The sequence below is a fragment of the Chaetura pelagica genome, unplaced genomic scaffold (genome assembly GCF_000747805.2).
Source record: "Chaetura pelagica isolate M959 unplaced genomic scaffold, ChaPel_1.0 scaffold530, whole genome shotgun sequence".
Classification (NCBI taxonomy): Eukaryota; Metazoa; Chordata; class Aves; order Apodiformes; family Apodidae; genus Chaetura; species Chaetura pelagica.
The window spans coordinates 302,590-319,352 of NW_009951793.1; the positions used below are offsets into that span (position 1 = coordinate 302,590).

General features: G+C 39.9%; 1 protein-coding gene across 1 annotated transcript; it reads right to left on the reverse strand.

Annotated features, from left to right (window-relative positions):
- Positions 1 to 2,232: 2,232 nt before the first annotated feature.
- Positions 2,233 to 14,262, reverse strand: DMC1 (DNA meiotic recombinase 1). The gene is made up of 13 exons (XM_010003938.1): positions 14,206 to 14,262; positions 13,529 to 13,573; positions 10,039 to 10,185; positions 9,653 to 9,735; positions 8,989 to 9,041; positions 8,058 to 8,099; positions 6,430 to 6,502; positions 5,698 to 5,789; positions 4,790 to 4,863; positions 4,575 to 4,689; positions 3,655 to 3,715; positions 2,991 to 3,107; positions 2,233 to 2,302 (listed from the first exon to the last, which is right to left on the reverse strand). The coding sequence occupies exons 1-13, from the start codon at positions 14,260 to 14,262 to the stop codon at positions 2,233 to 2,235; spliced, it is 1,029 nt and encodes a 342-aa protein (XP_010002240.1).
- Between the last annotated feature and the right edge of the window lie 2,501 nt (positions 14,263 to 16,763).

The window sequence follows — 16,763 nt, forward strand, 5'->3', positions numbered from 1 at the left end:
AGCAGCCACGATGCTTGTGTCGGCCTGCGGGGCGGGAGGCCGCGGGAAAAGGGCTGAGGGGCTGCAGCGGGGGCCGTGCCAGCAAACCCCCCTACGCACCCCCTCCTCAGCTGCGGGAGGTTCGTGGCCGCCTCTCCAGAAAGTAAACGGAGTCGTCCTTTCGCTCACTGTGGCATTATTGCAAGCGGTGGAACAAATGACTTGAACCGTGTTTATGGCCTGCTAGTGTTGTGAGCCCCAAATCAACGAACAGCTCATAACAAAAGGTAAAATAAGCCATGAGGTAATTAAGTTTCCCAGTGCTGTGCCTACACTTTGAGCATGCACCGGCCCTGTAGCCAGTCAGTCCATCCTGGTGCTGGAAGCCTCGTCCAGTGGGTGCCCTGTGTCTGGTGGGCAACCCGTGGAAGACCAGCCACACCCATGAAGGCTTGTCCCAGGCCACAGTTACCATCAGCAGTGCTTTCAGGGCTCCCAGGTTACCAGAAATCAGTTATACTGGCAGATGAAAAAGTGAATCCCCTCCGCTTTCAGACCCTTGAAACAAATAACGTAGCCTGGGAGCAGACCCTGATTATTTACAGTTTTAATTTCGCTTGCTGTGTGTATTGTATGGAATATATGAGAGAGCAAAAAGCAATCTTGGTGTTTAAAATAAAATATTGGAAGAAACTTGGGCCTTTCTAAACTGGTGGGAGTCAGATACTTGGCCATGAGATACAACTGCTTGCTGTGGGGAAGTCTGGCATATGCAAATAACTAGTTTCTACATAAAATGACAAGGGTTAACCCCCTTAATTCCTGGCAGTCTCCAATCAGCCAACCTCGCTGCCTTTGTCTTTTTAGACCTCTCTTCACTGTGAAAACAGTGCTTTATCTCAGGAAAAATATCAAAGTTTGTTAAGATACCACTCAAGGAAGGCAGACTCCCTGGGTCTGCCACAAGGTAAACCCTGGCTACAGTGTCAGGCTTTTCTTGGATTAATTTCTGGTCATCACTGCCTTTTTACTTCATGTTCTCTTACCTGCATTAGTGAATCAAAATGAAAACATTCTTATCTCTGACAACAAGCTCTCTAACCAGACTTTAAGAGGACAAAGAAAGGCCTTCCTTTAAAGCCTCTAATGTATAAATTGGTTAGTTTCTTTTGAAACAAGCAATTCCATGAGCATTTGAGGTAATGCAATCTGAACTAGTAGTTGGTCCTGTAATCCCATATTTCTGTCTTTACTCCCAGCTTCTATCTCCCATGTTCCCAGTTTGGAGCCATGCCTGCGCTGACTGGCCTGCAGACAAGCTGAGTCTTAAGTGCCCATTCCCTCAGTCTAAGTACCAGTTTCAGCCTTTCTCCCCTCTTTAGCCACTGGTGGTTGTTTGTTTGTTTTGTTTTGTTTTCTTCTGTTGCTTTTTAATATTGAATATTATTTAATAATAATAACCTTTAATATTCTGTCTATATTCTGAGGCTGGAAAGGCAATTATGTAAAGTTTGTTTCTTTAGAGGACTAGATAAAGGTTTTAAAATGTCAGCTTCCAGTTTATTTCTCTCATGACTGGTCAGTGAGGTTATTGCGAGCGGGGTTTTTATCCAAAACACCCAAACATGAGAGGAGTGCTGTTCTAATTAACAATCTTTATTTTTTAACTTCAGTAAGAACAGTTTTAAAAGATTCAATCCAAGAAACAGAAAATGCTAAATAAAAATACAAAACTACCTAGTCAAAATAAAAATGCCTAAAAAAATACGTTTTAGGTAGCTGTTGTTCTATGGTACATGAGATTCCATGAAGTGCTCCTTTTACTGCCTTTTCTATCTATTTCTGCCAATTTTATAGCTGAGTTTATTCCAATTCTGTTCCATTTTGCACAATTCTACCACATAGAAACTGTCTTTGAAATAAACTAAAAAAGAGTACACCAATCTCATGTAAAAGGACAGCTTTGACTTTCATAAAATGTAGGACGAGGATTCTTTGAACAATTCACAAGCTTATTTTTTAAATCTTTGTCTGCTGAAAGTTCAACTGAAAAATGAAGATGCTAAATGAACCAAATTCTGTTAAGATCAATAAAACTGAACTGTAGAGAGTTCATCCCAGTGTTCTCCCAAAAAATAACTCAAATGGTTCCCAACAGATAGAAATGCAGCCAGGCAGCTGGTGACCTTGCACAAACCTTCATCCCAACTGCTCAGGTGGTTTTCAGCTGAACAGTTATATCCTTTTTTCTGTCTATTCTTTGGCATCCCCAATCCCTCCAGCAGTTATTGCAAATGTGGCTTCATTTTCAGGCATCTCAGGACTGGAAGGGAAAAAAAAATAAAAGAAACAACTTGTGTGTTTCCCCAGGTTAAACTCAGTTGTGAAACAGCCCCCAAAATGTTTTAAGTGTAAACAACCTGGAATGGCTCCACATCTTTATACCTGTGTGCAAACTGTAGAATGTGACCAGTACTACTGAGACCAGAAAATGTGAAATCCACCTCTTGGAAGATGATGAACACATGGGAGGGGAATGGAGAAGGTGCAGGAGAAGGAAAGGTGCTGTCTGCAAACTCTGATTTCAGTTTCTTAGTTTGAAACACTTGGTCTCTCCATGCAGTTCCGCTAGTGCGACTTTTAATGACTTGTGTCAGCCACAGCATAGCAGGTAAAGTGTTACTAATTGTGTAAGCAAATCTTAGTAATTTAACAGCTCTGGAATTTTCCTGCCATGATATCACGAGTCTTACCAAACTACTTGATGGTCTTCTTTAAGAGATGAGCATCTAGTGGGATTTATGATCAAAGATTATATAATTTAATGTATGCAACTTTTAACTCTCTTAATTAGTTTGTCCTGTCAGATTTTCTCTTAGCCTACCATCCAGAAACGTGGTTAGTTAAACTATGAATTGGCTGTCAAGCTGTGAAGTTTCAGTACCATGAACTTTGCTACCTTATGGATGCTCATAACACAGCTTCTTCCCTGTGAAGGAAAGGTGATTTACCTGTCATATATCTTTGCAATACGCAGCTCCCCTCTCCCTTTCCTCAAGCTGATCCTGGTAGTTGAAGCATGAGCAAGGATGTGGCCCCCAATGGGCTTTTTTGGGTCTGCCTGAAAGCTAAGTTAGCAAGAAAATTGTCCTAATTCACTGTGCAAATTCCATAGGTTAATACTGTTATTAACTGCCAGACAAGGTGCATAGAACTCAGTGATTAATAATAAATAGGTAAATAGATCATTAAAAGGACTTTTAACACACTTACCTCAAGATCGGATGTTCAAATGCTCAGTGCTGCCATAATATTCCTCTCATTAAATTCAAGAGGCTCAGGAAGTAAACACCTTAAGTTTCAAATATAAGCTGCTCCAAAAGAAAACAGGGTGCTTTCCCCATACTTTTTATGGCTTCTTCTCTTCATTTAAGCCACAGTGAAAGAAGCCATCCTGCCAGGCAGCAGGTAAACATAAAAAAACTCATTATAAAAACTGAGAAAAACCTGTAGGTGTCATCCATGAATGATTCATCATACTAGGGGGGCTGATGACCAATCTGGACCTTTATTTCCCTGCCTCTTGTTCCATACAGTCTCAACTCTCATCTCTGTTATCTATGTGATACAACTGAGATTAAATTTTTGAAAAGAGAATGAGAAAAGGTGTCTTACGTCATAGTTGCTCCTGGATCAGCAGTCATCTGGTTGGTCACAAACACAGCCACATTATATTCTGCAATAGAATGCAAAGAAGATGGACTGCATCCAATCAGAATTTCAAAATATTTTGCCAGCCATGGTAAAAGCAAGGCTGGTGCTGAAGCACTTCAAATTTCAAAACAAAGGGAAGCAAATATTCTTTATGTCTGATGGCTGGAGTTAATCAGGAGACAGCCTAAATTTGCTCCTGTGACTTTGGCTGTAATACTTATGCCAAAAAAAATAAGCACTTTTCAGAATTCACTGAACAAGTCTTTCTCAGTTCCCATCTCTCTTGGCTCCCTGCCCCTAGCCCACTCTCCCTCCCTTTGTCAGTATTTTATTTATATATTTATTTACTGCGTGGAAAAACAACAACAACAAAAACATGTACTCATTCCTCATCAACATTTCTGAGACATTCCAAAGAGGAGGGATCCTATTCATCCTGTCATGATCCCTCGGAGCATTGCAAAGTACTGGGAACATGGCAATGGGCCCAGCTTTTTTGTCTCTCTCTCTGCCTTCATCCTTTTTTTTCTGTTCTTCATGTTTCTCATGTATTTAAACTGGCAAAATTTGGAGAAGATGGTTTCTCTTACTGGGTATTTGTCCAGTTCTGCAACCTATTCTCTCATTTAGGACTTCTCTTGAGAGCATTCCTAGGAAAACTCTACATGTTGAATAGTTCTAAAGACACCTTGATCAATCATCCTGAAATAATGTACTATCAGTTGAATCTTTTTGGTAAATGATGGGTGTAAAGTGAGGAAAGATTCCCAGGCCAGTGCCTGATTGCTAGCAGACTTGGTCTAGGAAGTGGTTGTGCTACCAGCAACTACTGTTTCAGTAACTCCTGTCTATGTTTTCCAGGTTTTGCAATGTTTCCTTACCTTCTGATATTTTTTGGAGCCTTGACAGCATCTGAGCGAGTTTCTGTTGTCGTTCAGCCAACTCTCCACGACCACTGAAATCCACACGGAAAAGTGCCATTATGGAGTCAATGATCTGCATTGTAATTTTGCTAGATAAGTAAATATAGTGGGGGAAAAAAACCAGGAAAACCTATTCTGAAAGCAGTAAGCATATAAAAAAACTACTCTTGTACCAACAGCTTGAAGATACCGGCTTCCTCATGGAACTTGGCTGCGACGTAGTCAAGCAGTTCCATCTGATGTTCACCTGGTGGGAAGTACAGTTGCCAAATGAATTTAAGACCAGAAAGGGCCTGAAGCAACAAAAGCCTGAATTTTAAAATTCTACTTTAGATGCCTGCCCTGTTTATATTTTCACTGCCCACCATTTTAAACCCAGTGCCAAATAACAAGCTACCTCTACAGTAACCAGCAGTGCCTGTGCTTCTGCAGGTTCCAGTTTCCACTTGCTGAAACTTCTTTGTGAAAATCCTCACATCAAAACTTAGCATGGAGACAACTTTTTTTTTTTGTTGCTGTGTTAAGAACTTAAAAGCAATATAAACTTTTGAATTTAGTATTGAATTAAATGACACAGAGATATTTAATTAAACACATGTTCATGTTTACATTGTACACTTAAAGTCCCATTTAGATGTCCTGTGACCAAGTGTGTTGGAGCTGTCCCTAGAAGGTTCCATTCACAAGATCATAGAGAATTTCTCAACAGCGTTTATAGAATTAGCCTGTATTGAGGTCCTTGTGGTTACATTAATTGGTGCTCATTTTACTAAAATGCTTCAGTGACACTTGCCATGTACATGGCAGAGTTCACTAAACGTTGCAGCAAAATCTGCAGCACTTTGTTGTTTATGCAGTGCAGCTGAGCTGGAATACTTCACTGAGGAAGCCCACTTGGTGTACAACAGCAGGAGCAGAAAATGGAGGCAAGCTTATCACTTATTTTTTTTAGCAACAGAACATTCTTCACGATCCTTGGTGGGCAGTCTCAGTTAATAAACTAAGGACTGTTAAAACAGGAGCCTTAGAGGAAAAAAAAAACCCCACATGGCTATCATGCTGGCTGCAACAGTGGTCTTACTGGTGTAGGCGCGTGCGTAGAGCACGTTGTCGAGCACAGCGTCGGGGTCAACGCTGAAGCGGTCAGCGATGTCGCGAAGACGGTCCGGCCGGCTGACGTTGTTCAAAGTTAAGGATTTTCTCTTTGAACATACCCTGCTCTGAAAATAATAAAGCTCCACTCCAAAACAGAACTGTGGAAAAACAACGAAGGATATTTCTTTTAATCCTAGAGAAGGCTGACTTTTTCTTTTCACACAGTCCCACGTACCCTAAAGATAGTTTAGGGTATGGTGATTGTTTTGTGTTTAGAGTTTGAGGTGGGGAGTTTGACATATGGATATCTGTGCTCTAGGAATTTAGCTGTGAGCAAAACCTATTTATACACAGTCTACCACAGATACGAAGTGTTAAAAATAGTGTTGGGTACTTAGATGAGTTTCTCTTGAAGTAAATAGAAAAGCTGCTATCACCTGTGTCATTATGAAGAAGGCATATTAGATCTAAAAAAACCAAACCAAAACAAAAAACCCCAAACAGTTAAAATCTGTATCCTAACTCTAATTTTTCCAGGTTGGATTACATCAAATTATGAAAAAAAAAGGGCCACTACACAATGTGTTCTCCAGACTTTCTATGTCGGTCGTAATGTTTTACACATATAAAGTTATCTGGAACCTCCTCCTTGCTTATAACAAAAGGAACTGTCTCTCCAGCTCATCCTACCTGTAGCTTTCAACAGTCCAAAAGATACAAAGTGTTTTCAGTATCAATGAAGATAATCTTTCCACCTGTATATCCATTTGGTCCTGGAAGCTGAGCTGTCACTACAGTGAATCATAGAAGATGAAAATGAAAAAGCAGGAAAAATACTGTCTTGCTCCTCTGTAATTATTTTTAATGCATTATGACTGCTGATCCATAACACAGAGAACCACCAGTTTTAACTGATGTGAAAATCAAGTCTTAATGCCAGGTTGAGAAGAAACTCAAGCCACTTTTCTCAATTGGGGATCAAATGAGATTAAATGAGTGGTGTCAGAATTGTGTATTACTCAGTACCACCACTAAATCTGTATGTGTTCTATTGAAAATAGGTAAGGATATTATTAAGAGGTTCTTGGGCACAAAGCATCCTCCTAATCCTCTGCCCAAATGAATGCTATAGATTTACTAGGGGTTTTTTTTCCAAATTGTAATTCATATGATCAAAAATTCTTTGGGTATGAATTGTTCCTGATATGTCAATAGTCATTGATTGCACAGGTTTAGTCCCTCTGAAGTGAATAAGCTAAAATCATTCATTCAGTTGTAATCACCCATACAAAAGGATATGACTCTGCTGACCATTACTGTACTAAATGGAAGAGGCCTTATTTTTCCAGAAGGTGCCACAATTCCCTTTACAATATAGGGTTCATTTAAAAGAATATTTGCCTATCCAGTGTCTGGTAACTATATTCCAGCAAGATTAAGAGTTAGATTAGTTATTATTTACTACCATTTATACATTGAGAGATATCACTGGGAAATCAGAGTCCTGCTGTATTTGGCACTGCTGAATACAGTGACTGCCAAAATCTTTGTTTATCCGGTTACTGTCAGCCGGTAGTATCCTTTCAGTGCCCTTTCAGAATGTCATGTTCAGCAGAACCCCTTGAAACCAGGAAATTAAAAGAGCTGTTGAGAAAGAATCCTGCCTGTGCCCTTTTCTGGACAATGCTTCTGTCTACCTGTAACCCATATTTGTGCTTAGCTTTTCCAAATGGTGGCATTTCACTGGTTTCTCTAAGACAGTCTATTATCTTAGAAACATAGAACCATGAATGGTTTGGGTTGGAAGGGACCTTAAAATCCATCTAGTTCCAACCCCCCTGCATGGGCAGGGACACCTCCCACTAGACCAGGTTGCTCCAAGCCCCATCCAACCTGGCCTTGAACACTTCAAGAGATAGGGCATCCACAACTACCCTGGACAACCTGTTCCAGTGTCTCACCACCCTCATAATGCAGAATTTCTAATCTAAATCTCCCCTCTTCCAGTTTTAATCCATTACCCTATGTCATATCACTACATGCCCTTGTAAAAAGTCCCTCCCCAGTTTTCCTGTAGCCCCTTCAGGTGCTGGAAGGTTGCTATGAGGTCTCTGCTGAGCTTTCTTTTATCCAGAAAAAAAAAAAAAAAAGAATCTTCTCTCTCCTTGTGGCAAAACTTACATTGATATGAGCAATAATAAAAAGTAATTATTAGTGGAGGTAAGAGTCACCAGGTCTGTTTCACTGGATTTCTAGAGATAAAAGATTCTGATTTGTGTTTAATTCTGGTATAGTTGTAAATATACTGGGAAGAAACTGTTCCCTGTTTTAAGGCAGTGCACCTACCACAAAGGGTGTGTGATAGCTGGGTTTTGCCTGTCCGGAATTCTGTTAAATAAAGAAAAAGACCAAAAGAAAACAAAAAGGTCAGGGTTTCTTTTTCTGAGTTTGCCAGATTCAGGAGTTACTGCAGTGAGAAACACCCTTAATTACAAAATTCATCTCTATCTCTACCTTTTAACATCATTTAATCCCAATTTACAGATCATATTCCATGCAGTAGAAATGTGTCACATAAAAAGCAAACTCTGAAATGCTTTCACATTATCATACTTGACTGCTGGGAACTTTTTTTTCTTTTCTCTGTAGAAGTCAAATACCACATGGCATCTGTGGAGAAGTGTTAATTGAGGTGTGGGGGTGGCAAGAAGTGGTTGATTCCACTGACCTGGCCCAGTTTCATTTTCAGTAAAATGATCAAGGAGAAGCTTTTGAGTTCATTAACCGCATTATATCAAGCCATGTCAGTCTGCAGTTCATCTTTTCTAAAGAATATTGTGGTTTACAAACTCTTTATTATTACCAGAGTGTTAATCACTAGCTGATAAAATTTACGATAATAGTAGCTTAATTGTAATTTCAAAATCTTACATAAAATGCAATGTATCCTGTGTGTGCATAAATAAAATGCCTTTCGTGGCAGTTTTGTTACTGGAAAGGAACAGAGACTGCTTCCAGGAAATCTTTCCTGTGGGACACGTTAGTGTTAATGATGTCATGTCTCAGGTCTGATGATTACTCAGCTCAAACTTATTCTGCAAGCAAATGAAGGGGAAAAAATGGGAAAACAGTAAGAGAAGTGAATTCCTTCTTCTTACAGTCATGCAAGTACTCATGACCACAACTTGATCCATTTCTTAGAAGAGAGCTTGATTTAAAACCTGAACTAAGTTGCAATTCTTTGTTCAGTGATACTCATTTAACGTGTTTTCCTCACCTCCAAAGGCCTCAGTGATTGCCATGCTTTCAATCCCACCACCCAGAAGTTTACTAAAGAAAGGGAGAGAATTATTATATAGTTAAATTCACAAGAGGAAAGTAAAACAGAGAAATTCTTGCTACTTTGAGAAAAGTTATTTCTGCCCCAAAACCCCTCACTTGATGCATTAAGTGCAGAACACTAAATGATCACTAGTTCATAAAGATTCAACTTGGTCTCAATGTTCCTTTCTATGTGCAAGTGAAAGATCTATATAAATTATTACTGGAAAGAAGGGAGAAAATACCTTCGAAAATACAACATTCCATAAAAATATCTAAAGCAAGGTCTTGAAGACTCACAGTTTCAACCTGAGACCTGCAGGTTGCTTTGAATAGATTAAAATAATGGTGATAGGCTTGGGATTTCTGGATGCAAACTTCTGATTATTTAGAATGGCTGTACCAAGTCCAGTTTCCCCTCAGATAAGGAGCTGGTTTTGTTGCTTAATGATGCAGGCAGCTTTAAGCCAGCACTAGTTCCAAATGCAAGGTAACCTATGTGTCCTAGCTGAGTATTTGTTCCTTTATATTTCTGTGTCTCACTAGAAACAATAAATATGGTTAGTGAAAAAAAAGAAAAAAGTGGGACTAAGGGGGGATTTAAGTAGAGATCAGCTTACTCAAATTCCTGGCTCCCAGTGGTAATATGAAATACCATCTTCCGTTTTTCACTGTATTCAAAGGCAGTCAGGAAGCCTGGTTCCTAAGGAAGACCATAGAGAACATGAGAAGTTTGGTTTAGCTTTAACCTGAAGCCAAAGTGCAACATCCCATATAAATATCCCTCTCCACCCTAGCCTCATTTACACAGGTTGGGTAGGAGAAGCACCACAGCATTTGTCTGGTTGCTGTGCAGTATCAAGGATTATTCCTTTAGAGTAATGAGCAGAATAATTTTCAAAATCATCTTGATTATGTGGTGAAAAAAATCTGTTAAGAGAAATGTTGCACAGCATTTCTGAGAGGCCTGCTTAAGTTTTAAGTATCACGAAAGAGACTGGCTTACAATAAGCTTGTTTGCAGCTTCTTTAATCTTGTCCACCTTGGCCTCTGAAAGCCCTTTCACATTGCACAGTGCCCGCCTTGTGGTCATCTGAATTCCTTTGATTGTGCAGATTCCAACTGCCTTCAGTTTTTTAATATCTGCTACGTTCTGTGAAGAAAGTTTTCTTCCATGAGTACTCACAACAGTTAACAACTAGACTGTGAATATTTGAAACACATTTTATTATACATTTATGGTTAATTGTGCCAGTCTTTCCAGATCCAGGCTGGTAGTAGGGAAACAATAGGGATTATTTCAGATAGCATGGAGCCCACCTTACTAAACTCTATAACACTCAATCTGTCCTTGGTCCCTAAGTGCAGATAATCTGTAAACAAGATAATCTCATCATGGTTTATTGGGACTTGACTCCCAAGGACTGCCAGAACTGCTGCAATGTTTCTGCATGTTCATAGCATGTCTAGTTTAAAACAAATGTGTCCTCCAGATCTGACCGACACTTTGGGCTGGAGTGAATTTACTGTTTTTTTCATAAATTGTGTACAGCATGACCTTGGTAAGTGCCCTACAGACAGATTTTGCCTCCTCTTACCTCATTTTATGATTTTGACATCACTGGAAACATAAAGGCAAGTAACAGATTACTCACAAGAAAACATACCATGTGAGAAGTTTGGGATAATACTTCAATTTACCATTTCCAGGCAAGATTTTTCCTTGAGAAAAAAACTATGAAGTGGATGTATCATCTATCTGGAGCGTGTGGGTGCATATGACATAAGAACGGAGGGGGTCTAGGTTAGAAATTAGTCATGTTCATTGGGAAGCTTATTTCTCATCCTGTAATGTGGTTTTTAATTATTACATGAATAGAGGTGGATAAAATCGGTCACGAATAAAAATTACTCTTCCACCCAAAAAATATAATAACCAGCAATACAAAAAGAATCAAGTGGTTTTATTGTATTTTCCTATTAAGACAACAGAATATTTCTGCAAAGAGGGTTTTTTTTAGACCAAAATTTTAAAAGTGTTACCCTGCTTCTGCATTCCTTCAGTGGCTCTGTCTTCCTGGTCACATCAGCCTCAAGGCTGTTCTGCATTACAAGTCTTTGTGTGGTAAACCCAGTTACAGAAGTCCTTGTTCTCTCCCTCATATACACCTCTCACCAACAGCTTATGTACCAACCAAGTTCCTACCTTAATGTTGCAGCCCTCTCCCTGAGGTGGAAAAGGGAGCAGGCAGAGAATTTACAAACAAAAAAAGTAAACCACATTTTTTGATGTGGTAATTTTTTGACTAATTGATTCACAAATCTAGTTCACAGTGTGACTACAAAAGCAGATGTGCCAGAAGAACGGATAGCATGCTCCAAGGGCAGGAACATTCAGCACAGTCTTGGGGTCACAGCACCTTAATTCCTACCAAACACTTCTGAACTTCAAACCGCAGCCTAGGTTGTGCTAATCTGACTCTCTTTGTGGCTGCGCCATCAGATCTAGTAAATATTTCTCTCCCTGCTCCTAGGAAAACCTTTATAATCCCACAAAAAATATTTATTTAAGCAAATGAATTGAACAGATATGGGTCATTGATTAAGGGAGTGGAACATCTCCCTTATGAGGAAAGGCTGAGGGAGCTGGGTCTCTTTAGCTTGGAGAAAAGGAGACTGAGGGGTGACCTCATCAATGTTTACAAATATGAGTTAGGCTTTTCTCAGTGATGACCAGTGATAGGACAAGGGGTAATGGGTGCAAATTGGAGCATAGGAGGTTCAAAGTGAATATCCAAAAAAAAATTTTTACTGTGAGAGTGACAGAGCACTGGAACAGGCTGCCCAGGGAGGTTGTGGAGTCTCCTTCACTGGAGACATTCAAACCCCACCTGGATGTGTTCCTGTGTGATGTACTCTAGGTGACCCTGCTCTGGCAGGGGGCGTTGGACTAGATGATCTTTTGAGGTCCCTTCCAACCCCTAGGATTCTGTGATTCTGTGATTCTATGATTCTATGATTGTAAGTTCACATAAAGATTTGACATAAAGTGTCAGAGCTGAGAAGAAAACCTTTTCCTGGGATGTGGTAATAACCACAGGAAAAAGAAAAGGAGCAGGAAACCCTTACTAAGTCAGAAGAACAGCCTAAGTAATTATTCTTTATTTTCAAGATCTTTCATACCTTAGTATCATTCTCTGCATACCATGCTTCATTTAATATTGACAGGCTGGTGCAGCTCCCTTACAGCTCACGAGGTCACCCTCTTTGGTCAAATTGTTATATTTTTTACACAATAATTTGTGCATTTTTCCTATGTTGCCCCACAGTTAGAGCTCTTGCCCTTATGATTCTTCTTCAGAACTCTCTTTAAAGCTGACGGTGAATTGCCAATAAAAAAGATTGCCAACAATTACACTGCTGACACGCTGAGCCCAGTAACTCTAGTGCTGACTAACACTGTTTCAATGTGTCTGTGTCTTCCTCATCTATATCCATCTGCAGTAATTTGTGTTAGAGTTAAGTCTTCCATTATTTCAGGCAAACCCAACTTCTTATTCTGCTTCTGTAACACTGAACCTAATAAGAATCATAGAATCATAGGGGTTAGAAGGGACCTCTAAAGATCAAGTTGAACCCCCCTGCTGCAGCAGGAACACATAGGGCAGGTCACACAGCAAATGGGTCTTGAAGTCTACAGAGGAGACTCCACAGCCTCTCTGGCCAGCCAGTTCCAGTGCTTTGTCACCCTCACAGTAAAGAAGTTTTTCCTGATGTTGAGGTGGAGCTTCCTGTGTTGCAGCTTGGTGCCATTTCCCCTTGTCCTATCACAGGGCACCACTGAAAAGAGCCTGGCCCATTCTTGATATCCAACCTTCAGATATTTATAGACATTAATAAAGTCCCCTCTTAGTCTTCTTTTCTCAAGGCTAAACAGCCCCCATAAGCTAGACTCCTAGATAAACATATAATATTAATAATTCAAATAAAGAGGTGATATTTATGCAATATCAATGATTATATTACAATGATTATAGGAATTAATATTTAATGAAGAAAGTGAACCACTTATTTCTCTTACTGCTAATACCTTCCTCACTCCCACTCTACCCCCTTCGCCAGTATGATGGAAATAGTCTAACAGCAATTGTCACAGTGTAATTTCACAGGCACCAAAAATGCAGGAGTAATTACAAAGATTGGCAGGAACAGGAAGTAATCTATCACACAGTTTTCAAATAAATTAGCACGTTGTTGGTTTTTCAAGAGTGCTGGGTGCTAAATACTTTGAATATCTTGCCACTTTATTTAGGAATATGACAGGAATGAGATTTTCTGCAAACCTGTCTTATCACCAAAGGCAACGTTTCTCTACACATGACTGATTTAGAATGTATTGCAAGAAGGAAATTCAGTTACTTGTATCAATGTGTAAAAGCTTTTGGAGAAATGACCTTACAGTAGCTTTATGTGATAAAGTCATTGCTAATACTCACAATTCCATGCTTCTGTAGCAGGTCAATATCCTGAAAAAATGATTCCTGAAAAAATAGCAGGAAAAAAAAAAAAAAGTTTTCTTGTAATCACACCTATTTCACTATGTGCCTGATTTGAATTTGTAAAGATTTACATTATTTTTCCTAATAATACGTAACTTACTGCACTGCCCAAATAAGAAAAGCCACAGTGAAACAAAAAGGCCTACACATTTCCTATCACTTTCTTCATAAACTGTATTTTCACAGGCAAGTAATGCTCTGCTGTGCTAATAAAACTTGTGTTGTCATCATCATCATCATCATCTTGATTCCTTCTGCCACAGTTCCTCAGTCTTTTCAGGCTGATGACTATTGCTTGGAAACATAAAACTGATAGTCTCCTTGCATTTAACATAGGAGTCTGAAATACAAGTAAATAATGATAATCCTATTAAAAACTGCATAGTTTTGAAAGCTTAATGATGAGCACTTGAAGAGCAAGGCTGTACAGGGACTAATAGAATGAGAATTTCTCAGCATTAGACTGGAACAAAATTTTAAAAGCATTGAACTCCCTGATGATCTTTAGGGACCTCCTGCCTCTCCTTGGATTTCATAATACTATCAAAATACCTTCAAACAAGGTATTTTGCACCTATTTTCTGCACTTATTTTCCAATTAACCATAAGTTTACCTCATCATCATGGTATCCTGGTTCTTCTTGGACTACTTGGTCCTCCATGGCCTTCATTGTGAAAAAGCAGGCAATAAATTATTGATCACTGCAGGGAAATGTAAACAAAAGACAATATTGGGGTGGCAATAAATAAGTAAATGACTGTAAAAGGACTTTTAAGAAGTCCTTGAACTACAGAACCTCCTCAGTGTGCCGTCACATACAGATTTAAACTCCCATTCTGCTTCCAACTCTTTTTACCAGACTAAAAAGAAGAAAATCTATTACGTTAATCTCAGATGAACAGGTTTGGCTAAAATGGGTTAAACAGGTATTGGGAAGAGATCTCATTCCCTTGTGAGAATTTTAGGTAAGAATATGAATTTGAAGGTAGGAACATTTGAAATTATTTATCGTTAGTGGAATTTGTTCTGGTAAGAAAGTTAAAGGCAGTCTGTATTTTTATAAAAAAAGTCAGCAGAGTTGCAGACAGATTGGGTAGCAGAGAGGCTATTCAACACCTCACTTCCCTGTCTTTATGTGACCTAAAGCCCATAAAACAACTCTATTGAGCAGGCTACAACTCCTTAGTCTTGTAGGAGTTCAGAATGCCTAAAAAATGCTGAGGACATGCAAATAAGGCCTGTAAGATGTATTCTTGCATGAATAGAGTAAAGGAAAGGTAATAAAATTTTGAGGTTTTTCTTCTGCGAAAGAGAACACAGTGAGCTTATTTAATGGGTTTTTGTGCTTAACTTGCCATGTCTGTACTCCACTACAGCTTCACTGCCTTCTTTATGTGACTTCCTATAAGCAAGGCCTAAAGCCAGAATAGGCCCTTACTGATAGCATGGTTAAATAAACAGCAAAATATTACCTCCTTACATTTTATGAATGCAAGAAAAATTAATACAAAGTAGTTCCTTAAAAATATTGTCTTATAACCTGCTGTATCACCTTCGTGATGTTGTAAATGGAGAGGATGCTTCTCACTGAATTGTGAGCTTGCCTTCACTGTTCTATCTATGGCTGGTCAAACGTTTTGTGAACTACCTCATCCAGATGTGTCTATGTGTTTGCTTGCTCATCTTTCTTAATAAAATCCATGAAAGAATCCATTAAAGGTAAGGCAGGTTTATTGTGAGACTGCCAGATGAGCTGTGTCTAATGGAGGAAAGGATAATTTAGACTAAATATCTACAAATAGCTTTTTTTGGCATCTAAACGGATACTTAAGGTCTTCTTGCAAGAATCTTGTATATGCAGAAGCTCGGAGATGTGATAAAGAAATTACAATTTTATAATGACCTTATTTGGTTTTGGAGTCAAAATAAAATGGACTCTCCTTTGTTAGTATTAACAGAAATATGACTACAAAATCAGTTGTTTTCATTTTAGAATGCTGACAGTTATGGAATAAGAAATCATGCCTTCTCATCACGCCTTATATAAGAAAAATAATTACAGTAAAACATTAATTAAGAAAATATTCAAAGATATTAAAAAAACTTCTTAGCTTCAAGTACTGAAAGAAGAAAAACAAGTAATGCAAAAGGCATTACAATGGTATTACAATCCCCTCCTCCATTAACAATATCCTCCTGAAATGCACACAATCCTGCACTCCAGGCACAGCTGAAGAAGTCGAGGGATCATCTCCCCTTCCCCATCCTTAGGCAATTGGCATCCCACAGCCGAAAAACGAGGCAGACCCAGGCCTGTGCCTTCCTGCAGGCCAGGAGGGAACACGCAGAAATTATACCACACCCGACTAAAAGCTTTAGGGATGGACAAAATCCTCCTGTTTAGTGGAGAAACCTCCTGCTGCTGGTAGGTTGGCACACCAGAGACCCAGAGCCGCCGCTGCCTGCAACGAACCAGATAAAGGGGTGAAAGTCTGAGACAACACAGCAGATCTGTGAGGAAAGAAGGATCTTTGTGAGGAAGCACAAACAGGGTTGTGCCACTCCGGGTGCCCCGACCCTGCTGGTACCACCCCAGGAGCTGCTCACTAGGATGGGTGAGCAAGACCTGAATGCTACACTCCTTTCAACAAATCACAGAATAAAGGAATGGTTTGGGTTGGAAGGGACTTTAAAGATCATGTAGTTCCATCCCCCTGCATGGGCAGGGACACCTCCCACCAGACCAGGTTGGTCCAAGCCCCATCCCACCTGCCGTTGAACACTTCCAGGGATGGGGCACCCACAGCTTCTCTGGGCAACCTGTGCCAGGGTCTCACCACCCTCACAGGAAAGTATTCCCTCTTAATACGCAATCTAAATCTACCCTGCTCCCGTTGGAAGCCGTTTCCCAGCACAGACTGCCTGTGACAGGGACCAGGCCCCAGCACGGAGCATTTGGTTCAGCGAGCGGGTTTGGAACCGACGGGAACCCCCACGTCAGGGGCAGGAGAAGAGCTGACCTGCCCCGAGGGGGGCCGTGGTGGGATTTCACATCTGCTGCCAGAGGCAAATAAATGATTCATCATGTACCAACACACGGATTCATTTGCCTTTCCCTTCCCAGCTGCCTTTTTTTCAGGGGGGGAAAAATTCCCGCTCCCAAAGGGCAAA